The 16,894-nt window shown below is 36.7% G+C and overlaps 2 protein-coding genes across 2 annotated transcripts; both read right to left on the reverse strand.

Moving 5' to 3' along the window:
* Nucleotides 1-113: 113 nt before the first annotated feature.
* Nucleotides 114-11,887, reverse strand: LOC131977484 (dynein regulatory complex subunit 4-like). Its single transcript, XM_059340850.1, has 11 exons — nucleotides 11,782-11,887; nucleotides 11,526-11,615; nucleotides 9,504-9,701; nucleotides 6,698-6,904; nucleotides 5,961-6,015; nucleotides 5,666-5,871; nucleotides 3,589-3,756; nucleotides 2,899-2,985; nucleotides 2,615-2,824; nucleotides 824-889; nucleotides 114-728 (listed from the first exon to the last, which is right to left on the reverse strand). The coding sequence occupies exons 1-11, from the start codon at nucleotides 11,782-11,784 to the stop codon at nucleotides 600-602; spliced, it is 1,419 nt and encodes a 472-aa protein (XP_059196833.1). The 5' UTR covers nucleotides 11,785-11,887; the 3' UTR covers nucleotides 114-599.
* Nucleotides 11,888-12,697: 810 nt separating this feature from the next.
* On the reverse strand, nucleotides 12,698-15,913 carry LOC131970517 (uncharacterized). Its single transcript, XM_059331935.1, has 2 exons — nucleotides 15,565-15,913; nucleotides 12,698-14,432 (listed from the first exon to the last, which is right to left on the reverse strand). Exons 1-2 carry the CDS (start codon nucleotides 15,614-15,616, stop codon nucleotides 13,738-13,740), a joined length of 747 nt encoding a protein of 248 aa, XP_059187918.1. The 5' UTR covers nucleotides 15,617-15,913; the 3' UTR covers nucleotides 12,698-13,737.
* Nucleotides 15,914-16,894: the final 981 nt, after the last annotated feature.

The raw sequence follows: 16,894 nt of genomic DNA on the forward strand, positions 1-16,894 counted from the left end.
ATCTACAAGAAAAAAGTTGCAGATTTAAGCGATTTAAAGTGGCAAATCTGCGTGAAAAAAGTTGCAGATTTACGAGAAAAAAGTGGGGAAAAAAGCAACTTTTTTCTCCGAAATTCACCACTTTAAATCTCATAAATCTACGCATTTTTTTCTCTTAGATTTGCCACTTTAATCTTCTTTTTTTACACATTCTGGCTGTATGTAATATCCTCCAATATTCTCTAGGGTTGAAGTTTGGAATTTGCAAGTATTTCAATGAGTGTCCTATTAAGGGTTAAAGTGGTGAATCTGGGAGAAAAAAGTTGTTTTTTTCCCACTTTTTTCTCGTAAATCTGCTACTTTTTTAGCTCAGATTTGCCACTTTGAATCTCTTAAATCTGCTACTTTTTTCTTGTAGATTTGCCACTTTAATCTAGTAAATTTGCAACTTTTTTCTCGAAATATTACCTGAAGTTACCAAATATAGTTCTTTGCCTGATAAAGGGTTAATAACCAAAGTACACTTCTATTAGTTTAAAAACATTCAAGAAAATCATCAGAAAACTGAACATGAGGGTAAAGTAGGTCGGGTTGTAAAGCAGAGAAGGTGAATGAGGTGTTCAGTGTTTGGAGGCCGGTCCAGGAGAGTTCTGCCCCATCTGCTCCGAGGGCCTGAATGGGAAGTTGTACAGGGAGACACCCTGAGCCTTCAGCTTCTCCTTACAGGTCTGCAGCATGTCGTCATACTCCTGCAGGTCACATGTTTTATTTCATTCATTTGACTGTAAAATGTTGAATGTTTATACAGCTATTATTACTCACAGGAGGATCAAATCAAACTGACCTTACAATCTCTATCCAAGTCACACTGGAGGGCGTCGATGGTCACCTGTTTAGACTGCAACATTTCCTACAAGCAGGAAAAAAAACGTTTATAATCTCGTTTGTGTAAATAATAGGTCTGTCAATCATTCGAAAGATTTAACCGTGATTGTCCATGGTTTACACGACAGTAACTGCAGATAACTTTGGCTTGTTGAAGCTGAACTTGCCATTCAAAAGAACATTTTTATTAATTTCTGCTCACAGAGGTTTGTTTCTGTCAATGGTGGAAAAAGATCAGATCCCTTCTTAAGTACAAGTCCTGAGTCCCTAAGTAAAAGTCCTGAATTCAAAACTGACTGAACTAAAAGTGAATTATCAGCATCAAAATGTACTTAAAGTATGAAAAGTAAAAGTACTCAATCAAATCAAATCAAATCAAAATTACTTTATTTATCCCCGAGGGGAAATTCAGTTAGTCTGGTAGAATCTCTGTTAGAATGAGACAGCCTGATGGCTGTAGGAGCAAAGGATCTTTTGAATCTCTCCGTCCTGCAACGGAGAGAGAGGAGCCGTCCACTGCAGTTTTTTGGTCCATAAAGGTTTTGTGTCCAGTCTGTCCAACCGTCTCTGATGCTGCCTCCCCAGCAGACTGCAGCATACAACAACACACTACCACCACCACAGACTGATAAAACATCTGCAGCATCTTACTACAGATGTCCAGAGATCTGAGCTTCCTTAAGAAAAAGAGGCGGCTCTGCCCCTTTTTGTAGGGAGCGTCAGTGTTTCGGGACCAGTCCAACTTATTATCCAGGTATACACCTAGATACTTATAACTTGGCACCACCTCCATGTCCACCCCACAAGTATTTCACTGGCTGAAGAGGGGGCTTGAGTCTGCGGAGATCTATGATCATTTCCTTAGTCTTTAAGGTGTTCAGTAGGAGATAGTTCTTGTGACTCCAGTCACTGACGGCTTTCATCAGATCCCTATATTCAGATTCCTGTCCATTCCTGATACACGCCACAATGTGTCGTCGGAGTACTTCTGGATGTGGCAGGACTCAGAGTTGTATTTGAAGTCTGCTGTATTCAGTGTGAACAGGAATGGAGCCAGAACAGTGCCTTGTGGAGCCCCTATGCTGCTCATTAATGTTCCAGAAACACAGTTCCCCAATCTGACATACTGTGGTCTTCCTGTCAGGTAATCTGTGATCCAGGAGATAAAGGAAAGATCCACTCCCATCTCTGTGAGCTTGTTTTCACGTCATGCAGAATGGACCCACTCAGATTGTTTTATATATTATACACATATTAGATTATTTGTATTGATGCATTTATGTAAAGCAGTGTTTTAAGATAGTCTCTTCACTCAGAGAACCATGTTTACACTGTAACCTTCAGGTCTCAAATCTCGACCTGAAAAGTAACTAAATGTAGTGGAGTAAAAAATAGTACAATATTTGTAAGTAGAAGTATAAAGTTACATAAAATGGAAATACTCAAGTAAAGTACACATAGGCCAAAATTATACTTAAGTAAAGGTTACATTCTACCACTGGTTTCTGCTCACCATCCACAGTGTTACTGCTGCATCGCTTATGATTTCCCAAAGTACGAGTCTGGCCGAGGATCACACAGACAGAACGTGTGTACGTTAATCATGTTTAAAGAATGAATGCTGTTAAAAGGAATTTGCGTTAAGGCGTTAGTATCGCGTTAACTTTGTTTTCTGTCAGACTAACACTCTGAACTGCACAAATGTTAGGAAGTTGTGCAAAAATACATAGAAGCAGATAAAAAAACGTACCTCGAGCTTGTTTGCGGCGCTGCTGCGTGCGGTTTGGTCGACGTTGGAAGCGGAGAGTGCGGCGCAGAGCTGAGCCTCCTTCTTTTCCACAGCTTCTGTCAGTGCCGCCAGCTTCCTCTCCAGCAACAACTCCTTCAGTCCGCTCTTCTGCTGCACATCCAGGACGGTCTGCGTCTGCCTCCTCAGCAGGTCGTCGCGCTCCTGCTGAACCTGACCGACAACAGCCACAGGTGAACCCCCGACTCGAGCCGAATGACGGGGAAAAGGCACGATGACCGGTTTACCTTCTCGAAGGCCTGCAGCAGCAGCTCGTGCTCCACCGTCAGATCTCTCAGCTCCTTTTCAATCACCTTCACTCGAGCTCTACTCGCCTGTGAACGGTTTGAATCCATCACAGAACAAAACTGAGTCTGAGTAAGTGTGTACAGGTAAAGGTAGAAAGAGGTGATTAGTCCTTCCAGATTAAACAACTTTAAATGAAGTAAAGTTTCGATGAAAAAGTAACTCAATGACAATATTCAGGGTAAATCATTATTAGTGCTGAAAAGCTATCTCTTGGTACAGCGACCACTGTCAGATGCATGACGAAAGTCGTTTTGTTTCATGGTGGCACAACTAAAACACAGCTAATCAGTATCTTTATTCCCCTTAACGTGAAACTTGAAAGTTGACTATAGTGACCTCTAGTGGTCAAATAAAACAAGGCAGCCCTAATGTCTAAAAATGTCACCGTGTCCCTGTGTGTTTAAATTTAGCCTATTTATAAAAATGTATTAGATTTAAATTGTAAAAACAAAAAGGCACTTGAAGTACAGCTAGCAATGAATGCTAATGTGCAAAAAACAAAGAATTTAGAAAAAAAATACCCGAGACGAAAATGACGTAACACTGTGACATTAGGCTTAATTTTTTTTTACATTTAATATATTTGTGATTTAAGATAGCAATGTTAAATGTGTCTGCAGTGAACGCACCGGGATCTTGGCCTTCTGCAGGTTGTACTCGTGCAGCTGTATCTGGAGCTCGGACGACTTCTGTTTTGCTTCCTGCAGCGACGCACGCAGACGTCTGTTCTCCCTCTCGGCTGCTGAAAACTCTCGGTTTGTCTGCGTCTCCAGCTTCTTCACCTCTGAGAGTTTGTCCTAGCAAACAACAAACAAACAAACAAACAAACAAACCACGAAGCACATTAACAAACAACAGACGGTAAGAAACAAAATTTTGACTACTTTGTGGAATTTTTGACGCCAAAGTTTTACAAATCACATTTCAAAAAAATCTCAAATTAATCAATCATAAATTTTCTGTGATAGCAAAATAACTATTTGCCCAGCTTTTTTTTTAACCCAGCAGTAAAAATCTCAAATAAATAAACAAGCAACCAGTCAATCAGAGCATAGCAATCAACTGCAGCTGCTCCTCCTGTGACATTTGACGCCACTCAGAGAGAGAGAAAAACAGCTGAAAGTGCCCCTCGAACAGAAAGCATTTTTGACCAAACCATAGCTCCTATCATTGAACCGACTTCACTTTGAGCATTCTGAGTTCTTCCTGAACGTCTACTGCAATATACAGGTGCATCTTGATAAATTAGAATATAATGGAAAAGTCCATTTCCAGTAGTTCAAGTCAAACAGCCCCAACCAAGTATTGAGTCATATAGATGGACATACTTTTCAGAGTCCAACATTTCCATATTAAACATACTTTTTAAGATTGGTCTTTTGTAATATTAACATTTTTTGAGACACTGAATTTTAGCCATAATCATTAAAATTAGAAGAAATTAAAAAAATTAAGACATGAAATGCTTCATTCCGTGTGCAATGGATCTATAAAATGTATTATATTCACTTTTTGAATTGAATTACTGACATAAATAAACTTCTCGATGATATTCTAATTTATTGAGCTGCGCCTGCATGTGTTTTGTGAGGAAAAATTAAGAAATTGTTTTTTTAGAGCGATCAGAAGAAACTGGTACCTCTGCTTTCCTCCAGAACAGAAATATTTCCGCCTTTTTAACATGGCGGTCTATGAGGCTGTGGGTGCGTGTGCGGGTACGCCTAAACTATAACTCTGACAGCTTTAGCAGACCATGTGAATTTTCCTGTTTCAATGTACGGTATAATATCTCCCTCTGCACTCTAGCTATGATGTCACTCTAGCCTCTCCCTAAGGTAACATTAGGGGGGGGTTTTTGGTGTGTTTTTGCTGAATAATTTGAAAATATTTTGCCAAAACCCTTAGAAAAGTCATAGCAGACTTGTCATGGCCGAGCCAGATGATTTGATACCTTTTTAGTGTATGTGCGACCAAAACTCTGGGAGGAGTAGTCGACCGAACTAACAAGCACACTCAGGAGAAGAAAATATTTCTTAAAACTCTGACAGGCTGAAATGAACCCGGGTAACAGAAATATCTGCAAAAAATACTATCATTAAGAAATGTCTAATAATTATCAAATAAATACAAGTAAATTAATTGTTCTTGGGACAGAAGTTGCTAAAATTATAAAACATCTTTATGAAACAATTAAAATACAAAATATTATTAAAGTGTAATTTAAATTCATTGTAGCTCCAGAAGTTTTTTCTGTGAGAGCAAAATAACTTTTTGTAAACTGATTATTTGATTAAAAATGAATTGGTAAAAAAACAAACATCTTTTAACTATAATTGGTTTAAATAAAGCCAGTGGTAAAACAGAAGCATCCAAAATGCTAAAAACCTCTTTATGAATGTTGTTGTAGCTCTAACTTGTTTGATTGTTTTGATGTTGGAGAAAAATAAAACCCAGAAAACATACCAAAAAAATATGTTATTTGTGCATAAATTACTCTCACGAATTCTCAGATATTTAAATTGCATTTGGCACAGATGATGCAAAAATGCTAAAGAATTAAAAAAAAATCTTTACCAAACAATTATAATGTATTAAAAAATGAAATATACAAGTTATTTTTAAGCTTTTCTGTGGGAGTGAACAACTTATTTGAACATTTGAAACATTTCTGCCGTTAATGTTGTGTCTGAGCGATCGGCCTCTAACCTTCAGCTCCTTCTGATCATTCAGCACTCTGGCCTGTTTGAGAGCGTAGTAGTCCTCGGCGCCTCGGAGAGCTCTGTCGTGGTCTTCCATCAGAGTCACAACGCGACTTTTCATTCTGTCCTCGATCTCGTGGAGCTCAGCTTGACGCTTCTTGGCCTCTGCTGCGATCGTCGACTCCCACTTCTTGTGATATTTCAATTCGATTTCTGTTTGAGTAGAAACAGCAGATGAACCGAACCCTGAACCTAAACCTAAACCTACTGTTGGAATAAATACCAGAAATGTTTTAAATCACCTCGGATTCTTCTGTCGTACTCGTTTGTCAGCTCCATTAACTCCACCTGATGTTTCTGTGGTAGTATATAACGAGAGACATCATTTAAATGATTGAATGATCTTTATTTTCGGCTATATAATAAACATCTTGAAAGTCAAATTTCACTCAATTTTTCTCCATAATTAAAATCTGAAAAAAGGCAACAGGCTGAAGCACACGGCTTATTTCTGCCTGTCCTATACCATCCAAGGAATATCTACGTTATAGTCTAATAATTCATAATCCTCGATTGTCAAACATGTAAATCAATTTACATTATTATAATTCATTATTTCACATAAAGTTCTACTAAACCCCGAAAGGGAGCTGCACTGTTTGGCCCCCACAACTGAAACACAACCGGATTTTATATTAATTCTCACTTTACATGTTTTAAATATAAACAACCCTCTTAAATTATATTTTCCTTCTCTTTAATTAAAAAAATGTCTGGATACAAAGAGGAAGTTCCCTACACCACAGAGTATTTCTGATGTTTTTAAATAAAGTTGAACTGCATGATCCTATAAAGAATTCATTTATTTATGATTCTAACAAGTCTTTTCTGAAATGTAATTATAGGGTTTAGATTTGTTTTTTATTTACTTTTCAGATTTCAACACAGTGCGACATACACGGCGGTACAATATATGCAGGCAGTTCTTATTTAACAAACCCCTAGTTTTATAAAGAATAGCAATAGATTTCAGACTCACCAGCTTGAGCTCCTTGATGCGGTTTTCGTTGTGGATCTTCTTCTCTCTGCAGTCTGCCTGCAGGCCGTGCACTTCTCCCCGCAGCCCGAGCTCTGACTCGGTGTGCTGCTGCTGGAGCAGCGCGGTGGAGGCCACGCCGTCCGTCTTCAGCCCTGAGACGGTGTCGTGTTGTTCGGACAGGACGTGCTTCAACTTCTGCTTGTACACCTAGGGCCGGATTCACAAAGCATTCTTAAGAAAAGAATCTATCTTTTTCCTAAGATAGAACTTGAGAACCAATAAAATTCTTGAAAACAAAGTTCATGCTTTAAGAGAAGCCCTCACCAGTCTTAAAACAGCTACAATGAAAAGGTTAGTCTTTATATGTATTTCCTTGAACACATTTGTAAGACATTTATTTGATTTCTTTAATATTTAGTTTAGCCCTAGACAATGTGTTAACAATTTTTTTTATTGAAGTTGGTCAGAGTGTTTTTTTTCTGAATGTATCACATAAAGCTTATTTTGGCAGTTGACATATAATTGAAATGTCCTTTCAGTCAGTGTGACATGGGGATGTAGGTTACACTACAATGTACTCTGAGTAAATCACTGAGGCAGTTGTGTGCTGTCCAACTGTGTCAACCTCTCCATAAGATCTTCAACCTCAGTCTACAGTTGGGTGTAATGTCCAGCTGAACTTAATGACTACAGACCAGTAGCCCTCACTTCTCACATCATGAAGACCTTGGAGCGGCTAATTCTACGCCTAAGCTGAAGTCAAAGACCAACTCGACCCCCTGCAGTTTGCATACGAACAACACATGGTAGTGAACGATGCTGTCCTCTACAGGCTTCACCGTGCCCTTGCTCATCTGCAGGAAACTGGTGCTTATGTGAGAATCATGTTCTTTCATTTTTCAAGCGCATTCAACACCATCCAACCCAACATACTCAAAAACAAGCTCACAGAGACGGGATTGGATCTTTCCTTCATCTCCTGGATCACAGATTACCTGACAGGAAGACCACAGTATGTCAGGTTGGGGAACTGTGTTTCTGGGACATTAATGAGCAGCACAGGGGCTCCACAAGGCACTGTTCTGGCTCCATTCCTGTTCACACTGAACACAGCGGACTTCAAATACAACTCTGAGTCCTGCCACATCCAGAAGTACTACTGATCACCTCAAAGACTAAGGAAATGATCATAGATTTCCGCAGACTCAAGCCCCCTCTTCAGCCAGTGAATACCTGTGGGGTGGACATGGAGGTGGTGCCAAGTTATAAGTATCTAGGTGTATACCTGGATAATAAGTTGGACTGGTCCCTAAACACAGATGCTCTCTACAAAAAGGGTCAGAGCCGCCTCTTTTTCTTAAGGAAGCTCAGATCTCTTGACATTTGTAGTAAGATGCTACAGATGTTTTATCAGTCTGTGGTGGTAGTGTGTTGCTTTATGCTGCAGTCTGCTGGGGAGGCAGCATCAGAGACGGTTGGACAGACTGGTCTAAAGAGCTGGTTCTGTGGTTGGACACACTGGACACAAAACCTTTATGGACCAAAAAAACAGCAGTGGACGGCTCCTCTCTCCGTTGCAGAACGGAGAGATACAAAAGATCCTTCGCTCCTACAGCCATCAGGTCATTCTTCAAGAGATTCTACCAGACTAACTGAATTTCCCCACAGGGATAAATAAAGTAATTTTTATCGATTTGATTGATTTAATTGTGGTATTGATGCTACTTAATTCATCACTATGAACATATTATATAAGTAGGCCAAGTCACTGAAGCCATGTCCTTACTATTATTACTTTTAGATGGAAGTCTCTAAACCTGTTGGGAAACATTAGATTAAAATCCCAGCTGAATTAAATTAAAGAATTAAAGAATAAAGTCTAAAAAAAAGTGAAGAATAAAGCATATTTTGAAGAAAACTAACATCATTTTATATTATAAATAAATATAAAGGACAATATTGAGTCTGTAGATTTTGGCAGATAAATGTAAAGACATATCAGGCTCTATAATAAGTCTAAAACAAGTAAATGTATTTATTAGTTTTTGTTCTAACTTTTTTATTTGTTTCTTTAATATTCTGCATCTTGCTGGTTAGAGGTGGGGAAAATAATCAATACAGCATAGTATCACGATATTTTGCATGGCAATATTATGTTGATTCATGGCCGCCCAGTATCGATATTTAGTGTCTGACGCCGTTTTTATTCTTTTTCAGAATATACTGGAGATACTGGTATCATATGAAACTAGAAGATCTAAGGAATCTATAGGCACCATGTGCTTCAGGATATCAGTTCAGTTTGACTGAATACTAAGTAGTAACTAATAAGTATCAGGATAGAATCGTATCGGGATAAAATCGTATCGTGACTCAAGTATCAGGATGAAATCGTATCGTGACTCAAGTATCTGGATAATATCGTATCTTGACTCAAGTATCGTGATAAAATCGTATTGTGATTAAAGTATCGTGATTAAAGTCTCGTGATTAAAGTATCGGGATAAAAGTATCGTGATAATATCGTATCGTGACTCATGTATCTGGATAAAATCGTTTCGTGACTCAAGTATCGGGATAAAATCGTTTCGTGACTCAAGTATCGGGATAAAATCGTATTGTGGGGCCTCTGCTGATTCACACCTCTATTGCTAGTATAGAGTCAAACACACAAATTAAAACTAAGAAATAATTTAAGGAATGCAAAAACAAGAATAGAGGGATCTATGTATGGAACTGATGTGTTTAGAGATGTGATGAATGAATTGAGTAAAATAAAGATTTGTTTGTTTGTGTGTCAGCTCACTGTGATCTCCACGCGGTGGCGCTCCTCTGCCTCCTCCCTCTCCCGCTGCCTGTTCCTCAGCCCGGCCTGCGCCTCCTCCAGGCTCCTCTTGGAGATTTCCCAGAAGGCCTGGATCTTGTCCCTCTCCAGCTGGAAGTAGCTCCGCTCCTCGCGCTCTCGATCTAGCTCCTCCCGGAGGCGAATGATGTGCTCCTCCAGCTGGAAGGTCACACACATTTGTTTTTTCACTTCTTTGGGATTGATGTGTGAGCTAGAACACATCCGTGGTAATAAGTTAATTTTCTTCAGTAAAAGTAACATTAGCACACTGTGGAAATACTCCCATTACAAAATATTTTTCTTTGGGCAGGACGTGGAAATCTTTGGGAAAATTTAACAGACTTAGATCTTGAAAATGTCACTAATAATTCCTTTTCCGTGACGTTGCTCCAGCACATTAAGTTAGAAATGAATCACCGACTGCTGGAATTCAACTTTGACTTAAAGGTATTTATATGAGGAAAATTGAGCTTTTTAAAAAATATATACATTAGATCCCAGTGGTGAAGACTTATCCAGATCCTTTAGTTAAATAAAACTACTAATACCACACTGTTAAATGACTCCAGTCCTGTTTTCCATCTCACAGCAGAAGATATACAGTAAGAGCTGCATGATATATGGAAAATATATGTTGAATAGCATAATTATATTGTTTGCAATAAATACTAATATATTTAAGTGTTTTCAGTTCTAAATTTCTGCTATAGTTTTTTTTATATCGCACATAAGATTTGACACTTTACTGCACACATTTCACTTGACATACTCAATACACTTTGATTATACTTTAATACTTTAACGTCACATTTTCAGGCAAAATGTGTGGGGGCAAAAACATAAAAAAATAAAAATATAAACGTACATACAGTGACAAAATACATACAATAGTCATGCCTAGGGAATTATAAATCTAAATCAGTTATATTAACCCAAACATTTCCTTGTGCTGTACACGACTCCTGGTCAGAGCAAAGTACTTTAAGTTGCCTAAATATTGGGGATAATATTTTAGACTTCAGTAAGGTTTGAAAAGCACAACTTGTACTTGGACTGGAGTCATTTAACAGTGTGGTATTAGTATTTTATGTAAATAAAGGATCTAAATACATGTTCACTACTGGGTTAAAGAGTCTGTAGCCTCACTAAAATAATCTAGTCCAGCTTTGAGCAGTCTGGGTACTCTGGTTTATAGCACTTTGAGATTTCCTGTAATGTAAAGTGCATTACAAATAAAATGTATTATTATTATTATTATTATTATTATGGTTTTCTTTCTGTACCCGGTCTAAGGTAGTCCAGGTGTGAAAAAAATCAGTTAAATTAGCTTTTTTTGCATTTCCACAAAGAGAATATAGCTTTTACAAATCACAAACTGTGTTTTAAAGAGTCTTTAACCTCTCTTTGATAATCTGGACCTGCTCTAAAGTGGTCCCCATGTGAAAAAAAGCAGTGAAATCTGGCTTTATTACATTTTCACAAACAGCTTTGAGCAGTCTGAGTGTAGTGGTTTTCTTTCTGGACCTGGTCTAAGGTAGTGTATGAAAAAATCTGTCAAATTCGCCGTTATTGCATTTTCACAAATAGAATATCCCTTTCACAAATCAGAAACTGTGTTTTAAAGAGTCTTTAGCCTCTCTGAGATAATCTATCCCAGCTTTGAGCAGTCTGGATTCAGTGGTTTTCTATCTGGACCTGGTCTTAAGTGGTTCCCATGTGAAAAAAGCAGTGAAACCTGCCTTTATTGCATTTTAACAAATAAATAAGGCTTGTACAAATTTGGAAGTGAGTCTCAGACAGCGGTGGGATTTCCTGATGTCCAACACGCTTCCATAACAGCAAGAGGAGTAAAAAAAGTTTCTCAGCAATGTAAGATTGCATATGATAACTGAATCGGAGGCTAGACCTCGGAAGCTAACCTCGGCCTCGTTTTGTGGCTAACATTAGCTAGTTAGCGGTGTTAGCATCGCCTGCAGCTCTGACCTGATCCTTGGACATCTCGTCTGTGGACAGACCATCCACCACGGCAGAAGACTTCGCCTTCCCCGCGGCCTTTTTGCTTTTCTTCGGCGGCTGGAGAGAAAAACCACAACAACATTTTTTTAGCTGCAGGCCCTTTAGCTGAGCTAGCTTAGCTGTTAGCCTCCATACGAAGCAGGTCTCTGCCTGATGCTAAGCTAACTTTGCCTCACAACAGTGCCGTGATGTAACTACTGATTAAACATACCACCTAACTCACCATCGCGAAATATGGTGCTGCTTCTCAACGTTTGGTAATAACGATAAACAGAGGTTGTAGCCTGTTAGCTAACAGCCGCAGAGTCCTTCTAAATGTAAACAAGAGACGCTGTCATGGCAACAGCTGTCATGGCAACGGGGTTCTTTTCATTCCTATGTTTCATTCAAACCTGCAGAATTTACTGCAGTAAAAGTACAAAAGAATCACAATGTACTTAAAGTATCAAAAGTAAAAGTACTCCAATTGTTTTATATATTCCACATATAATATCATATTATCTACTTAATATACTGTTTAATTTATAATTATTTAAAAGTAATCGTGTTTTTTATGTTAAATCTTGACCTGAACAGTAACTAAAGCTGTCAGCTAAACATAGTGGTGTAAAAAAGGTAAAGCACCTCAAGATTTTTATTTTTAATTTTTTTATTTAAGTACAGTACTTGAGTAAATGTACTTAGTTACATTCCGCCTCTGATAAAAGACAATCAAAAAGAACAAAAGACAATTCATTCTATTACTACTACTACTACTACTAATAATAATAATAATAGTAATAATAATAATAATAATAATAATATAATATAATAATAATAATAATAGTAATAATAATAATAATAATAATAGTAATAGTAATAAATAGTACCTTTAAAAAAAAGTTTCCTTTATTTAACCTGAAAAGTCCAGATGAGATACAGTATTTCTTATGCCAGGGAGGAAGAAATATTAAGAAAAATATAAAAAATAAAAAGTGCAAATAGGCCATATAGATGTTGACCGGTGATGTTCTGTGCAGTCAAAAGGCTTTTCTTGCTTCCCTAAAGTCTGAGGTTGTTTCTGAGCCTTTTTCAGCCGTGTGGAGACGTATGATCAACACTTTCTATATTTATTGTTCGTGTGAAAGGTAACAGCTGAACTCTGACATTGACAGCTCATTATCATCATTGCCTCATGTCTTTATTTACAAAGTTCATCTCAAATCCTCAGAGGATAAAAATGGCATAGAATTATATATTCATGTATATTATTTTAACAGCAGTCCTGATCATAACTACCAAATATTCATATTTTAAAATCTATTTATCTATTGTTTGGAAATTGAACCATTTAAATGCCACTTTGGTTACATAATGCAACTGTTGTTTTTCACCTTAACAAAAATGTCTTTTTTTTTTTTTTCAATCTTTACAGTCTGACAAATGTCAGTGGTCATAGCAACATCATTGTTTTTGATGCATTTTTTATTCTTTGTGCAGTGTCCAATTTAAATAGAAAAACTTGTTACCTTTTAAGGAACAAAAATGTCCCTAAAACTGCTACAAAAATATTGTATATTAATATTATTTTTTTTAACCCACATCAGTCACTAAATATGCATTCATTTTTTAGAATTTAAAATGTTTTTTTACAACACATGCCACTGTTGTTTTTAATGAGAAAGAAGAAAACAAAAAAAAGAAAATCATTCTGTTTACTAGCTGATTAGCAACAACAATGATTTTGATGCATTTTAATTTTTGTGTCCAATAATAAACATTAAGTATCTGTATTTTTAAAAAGATATATCTGTAGAATAATATTAATATTAATAATATTTATTTTACTTTAATATGAAGATAAGTGTTTGGCAACTTAAGCTGCCAGACTTTTTACATTTTTTGACAATTTCTTTGGAAAAGAAGTTTAACATAAAAGTTAAAAGTTTTCCTGTAAAAATGTCCCATTATATTAATTTTGCACTTAATGTAGAAAAACATGAAATCACACTAAAATAATACTGTAAATTTCTGGATGTTTTTATTTATTTTTACAGTGTATACCATTTGCATAAACAAAGCCAAAATGATTGAAAGAAAATGTTTAAAACACCAAAAATGTCTCTAGTGAAGCACAAAGGCTAAGTTTCCTCAGTTTATCAGCTGTTGTTGTTGTTGTTTATCTCTCAGTGGCAGCTGGTTATTGATCAGTACTTCCTGTCTGAAGTGGGTTTTGGGCGAGTGAATACACACACTCCTCAGTGGTTCCTTCAGCCGTCAGCCTGCTCACAGAGCTGTACATATTATTGTGTGATGGAGCTGTGGAGGCGCTCGGCGTTTCACTGATACTTGTTGTATAGTAAGGACTTTCAAAATAAGAGTCCCCCCCTGGCTGCTCCACTCCAGCTCGGACCTCCTCATAAATCACCTCAGTGACAGTTCTGTCTGAGCGTTTGGAGCAGAATCTCACAGTGACGATCACTGAAAGCACCAACGCCGCTCCAACAAGGACTCCGACAAGGACTCCGACAGGAAATTTCCAAAAGTCTGCAGCTTGTCGGTTGGCGTCCTTCTGGCTGAATCCGTCGTTTCTCTGTGTGACCGGTTCATTTCCAGCACTGGGCCTCACGGCTTTAGGATCCGTTGTCACGTTCAGATACACTCGAGCCTTATTGCACAAGTATGTTGCAGTATCAGAGGCTATAATGTTTGTTATGACCAGAGATTTATCTGCCAGGGAACCAAAGCGTTCAGTTTTTTGTGTCTCAAGGCCGTTTGTGATGGTGACCAGAGGGACCTGTTCACCAGCTATGTAGCGGCTCCACGTCACATCTCCCTCCTCAGGACAGGGCAGGGTGGCCACTGAGCCCTGCAGCACAGTGACTAACTGCATGTCTGTAGAGTTAAAAAAAAAACAGCAATGAGTCACGTTTGGAAAACTTTGCTACCCTTTGTGCCGGTGCTTTCTACAGGACGCCAACACCACATCCAAGCAAGAAAACTAATTTTCTCACAGTGGTTTTCATCTTTTCCCTCAAGATAACGAGAGTTTAATCCTGTAGTCCATACATCTCACCTCTCAGTACAGCAGGATGGAGCTTTTATATCTACTGTGCTCATGTGAGGAGCCCTTTTAAACAGATTGGGGGTTACAGCAGGTTATGAAAAGTCTGGAGAGGTAACACAAACATACTTTTGCATCCATTTAAAAAAAGTTGCTTTGATGTCCTGAGAGGAAACAAATGGCTCCATAAAAACACACAAATAAAATTATATATTAATGTTATTTACCACCTATTATGTCCTCAAAAACATCACTAAAAAAACATTAATATTATTTTCTACTAAATGTTTTGACCAATTTTAGTCCAGATCATAACTACCAAATATACATTTATTTTCAGAATGTCAACCCTTTAAATACCAGTTTGTTTACATTATGCCACTGTTGTTTTAATGCAGGAAAAATACATTGCTAAATAAATTAATAAATACAAAAATGACAGGACAACAAAACTTGCTACTTGCTAAAGTTCCTATAAAAATGCTATATATTAATATAATTCAGTCAGTTTGTGTAAATAATGATACGTGTTCTTTTCATGATTTTTAAAAATAAAAAAAATAAATGTATTTTCTCTATACTTTTTTCAGTGTGGGATATACTACTACTAATAATAATAAAAATAACAGCCAAAATAACAAAAATTATTTAAATTATAGTTAAAAAGGTTCAGAAAAGGCACTAGTGAGGCAAGAGTTGAAATAATAACCTTTTTTTTGTGTGTCTGTTAAAATAATAATTATTGAATGAAAAAGAATATACATCAATATAACAGCTGATTATAAATGTTTGTATAGATAAGGTACAGTTTATCTCTACTTTAAATAGATTCAAGACAATAAAATGACTTAATGTTATTATCCTTTAAGTCCCTCATAAGACTGGACAGTTTGTATTTACTTTAGGATTCATTGATTATTGAAACAAAAAGTCCAAACAAGAGATCAAGAGATGTTTCCTCACCAGTCGCGCTGTGACAGAATCCTGCAGCGAGGAGGAGGAAGAGATGAAACATCTCTGCAGCCGGCCGGACCTCGTCTAGTAACAGGCGACTAAAATAAAGTCTTTTTATCGAGGAGGAAGTGATGACTAATGGAAATAAAAGCAGCTGTAAGTGAGAATTCAAACTGTCACCAGAAGATCAGCAACATGTGGGAAGATTTACATTTAGATCTGGAAAACAAACAAGAGAATCACTCCTGTTCTACAGCTAGTTACATTTTACAAACTTATATGTACAAAATCTTTACAGAATCATCGTTTTTTTTCTCCGTAACTTACGGTTGTCAAGTTTTGTGAATCCCTTTTTTCTTCTTCTTCTTTTTAACTTATATTTTTTTTACTTAACTTAAGTTTTTTTAAATGGAAGTTACAAAGTGACGTTTTGTGATTTTTTAAAACGTATTTTACAATGTTTTATGTAACTTACGTTTTTTTAACGTAACTTATGAAAGTGACTTTTTGTGATTTTTCCCCCGTATTTTACAATGTTTTATCTAACTTACGTTTTTTTAACCAACTTACCAAAGTGACGTTTTGTGAATTTTTTTTACATAACTTACACACCTTTTTATGTAACTTGCATTTTTTTTAAGTAACGCTTTTTTAAACGTAACTTACGTTTTTTGACATAAGTTACGATAGTTAAGCTTTGTGATTTTTTAAACCTAACTTACGTTTTTTTTTTTTATGTACGTGACTTGTGCTTTTTCACCATAACTTACACCTTTTTTAACATAAATAACAATAGTTAAGCTTTGTGAATTTTTTTATGTAACATACTTTTTTTTAACACATATCTTATGCTTTTTTATCGTAACTTACGCTTTTTTAACCGTAGGCCTAACTTACTTTTAAAAAAATAACTTATTCTAGTGACGTTTTGTGAATGTTTTTATGTAGCTTCCTTTTTTTAACATAACCTACATTACCTACATTTTTTTAAACGTAACTTACATTTTTTTAAACGTAACCTACACTTTTTACGTTACTTTGTTTTTTAACATAACTTGTGCTTTTTTAACGCAACTTACGACAGAGACGTCTTCTGAGTTTTATTTATGTCACTTCTGTAGTTCACGTCAGTCTAGTAACTACTTCACTTCCAGCATTTACATAATTTATTTTCTGTTTGAACTGTCTTTTAGAGCCTAACCAGGAAGGTTTATTTTCTAAACCTAGCTCAGTGGTTTTGTAGCGTAAATCCACAGAAACTGCAGCTTTTATACAACAGTTAATCTTACATGTCTGTATATTACGTGTGAGCTATTTTTTAGAGCGATCCACTCTGTAC

Source organism: Centropristis striata, chromosome 1 (genome assembly GCF_030273125.1).
Source record: "Centropristis striata isolate RG_2023a ecotype Rhode Island chromosome 1, C.striata_1.0, whole genome shotgun sequence".
In the NCBI taxonomy this organism is placed as follows: Eukaryota; Metazoa; Chordata; class Actinopteri; order Perciformes; family Serranidae; genus Centropristis; species Centropristis striata.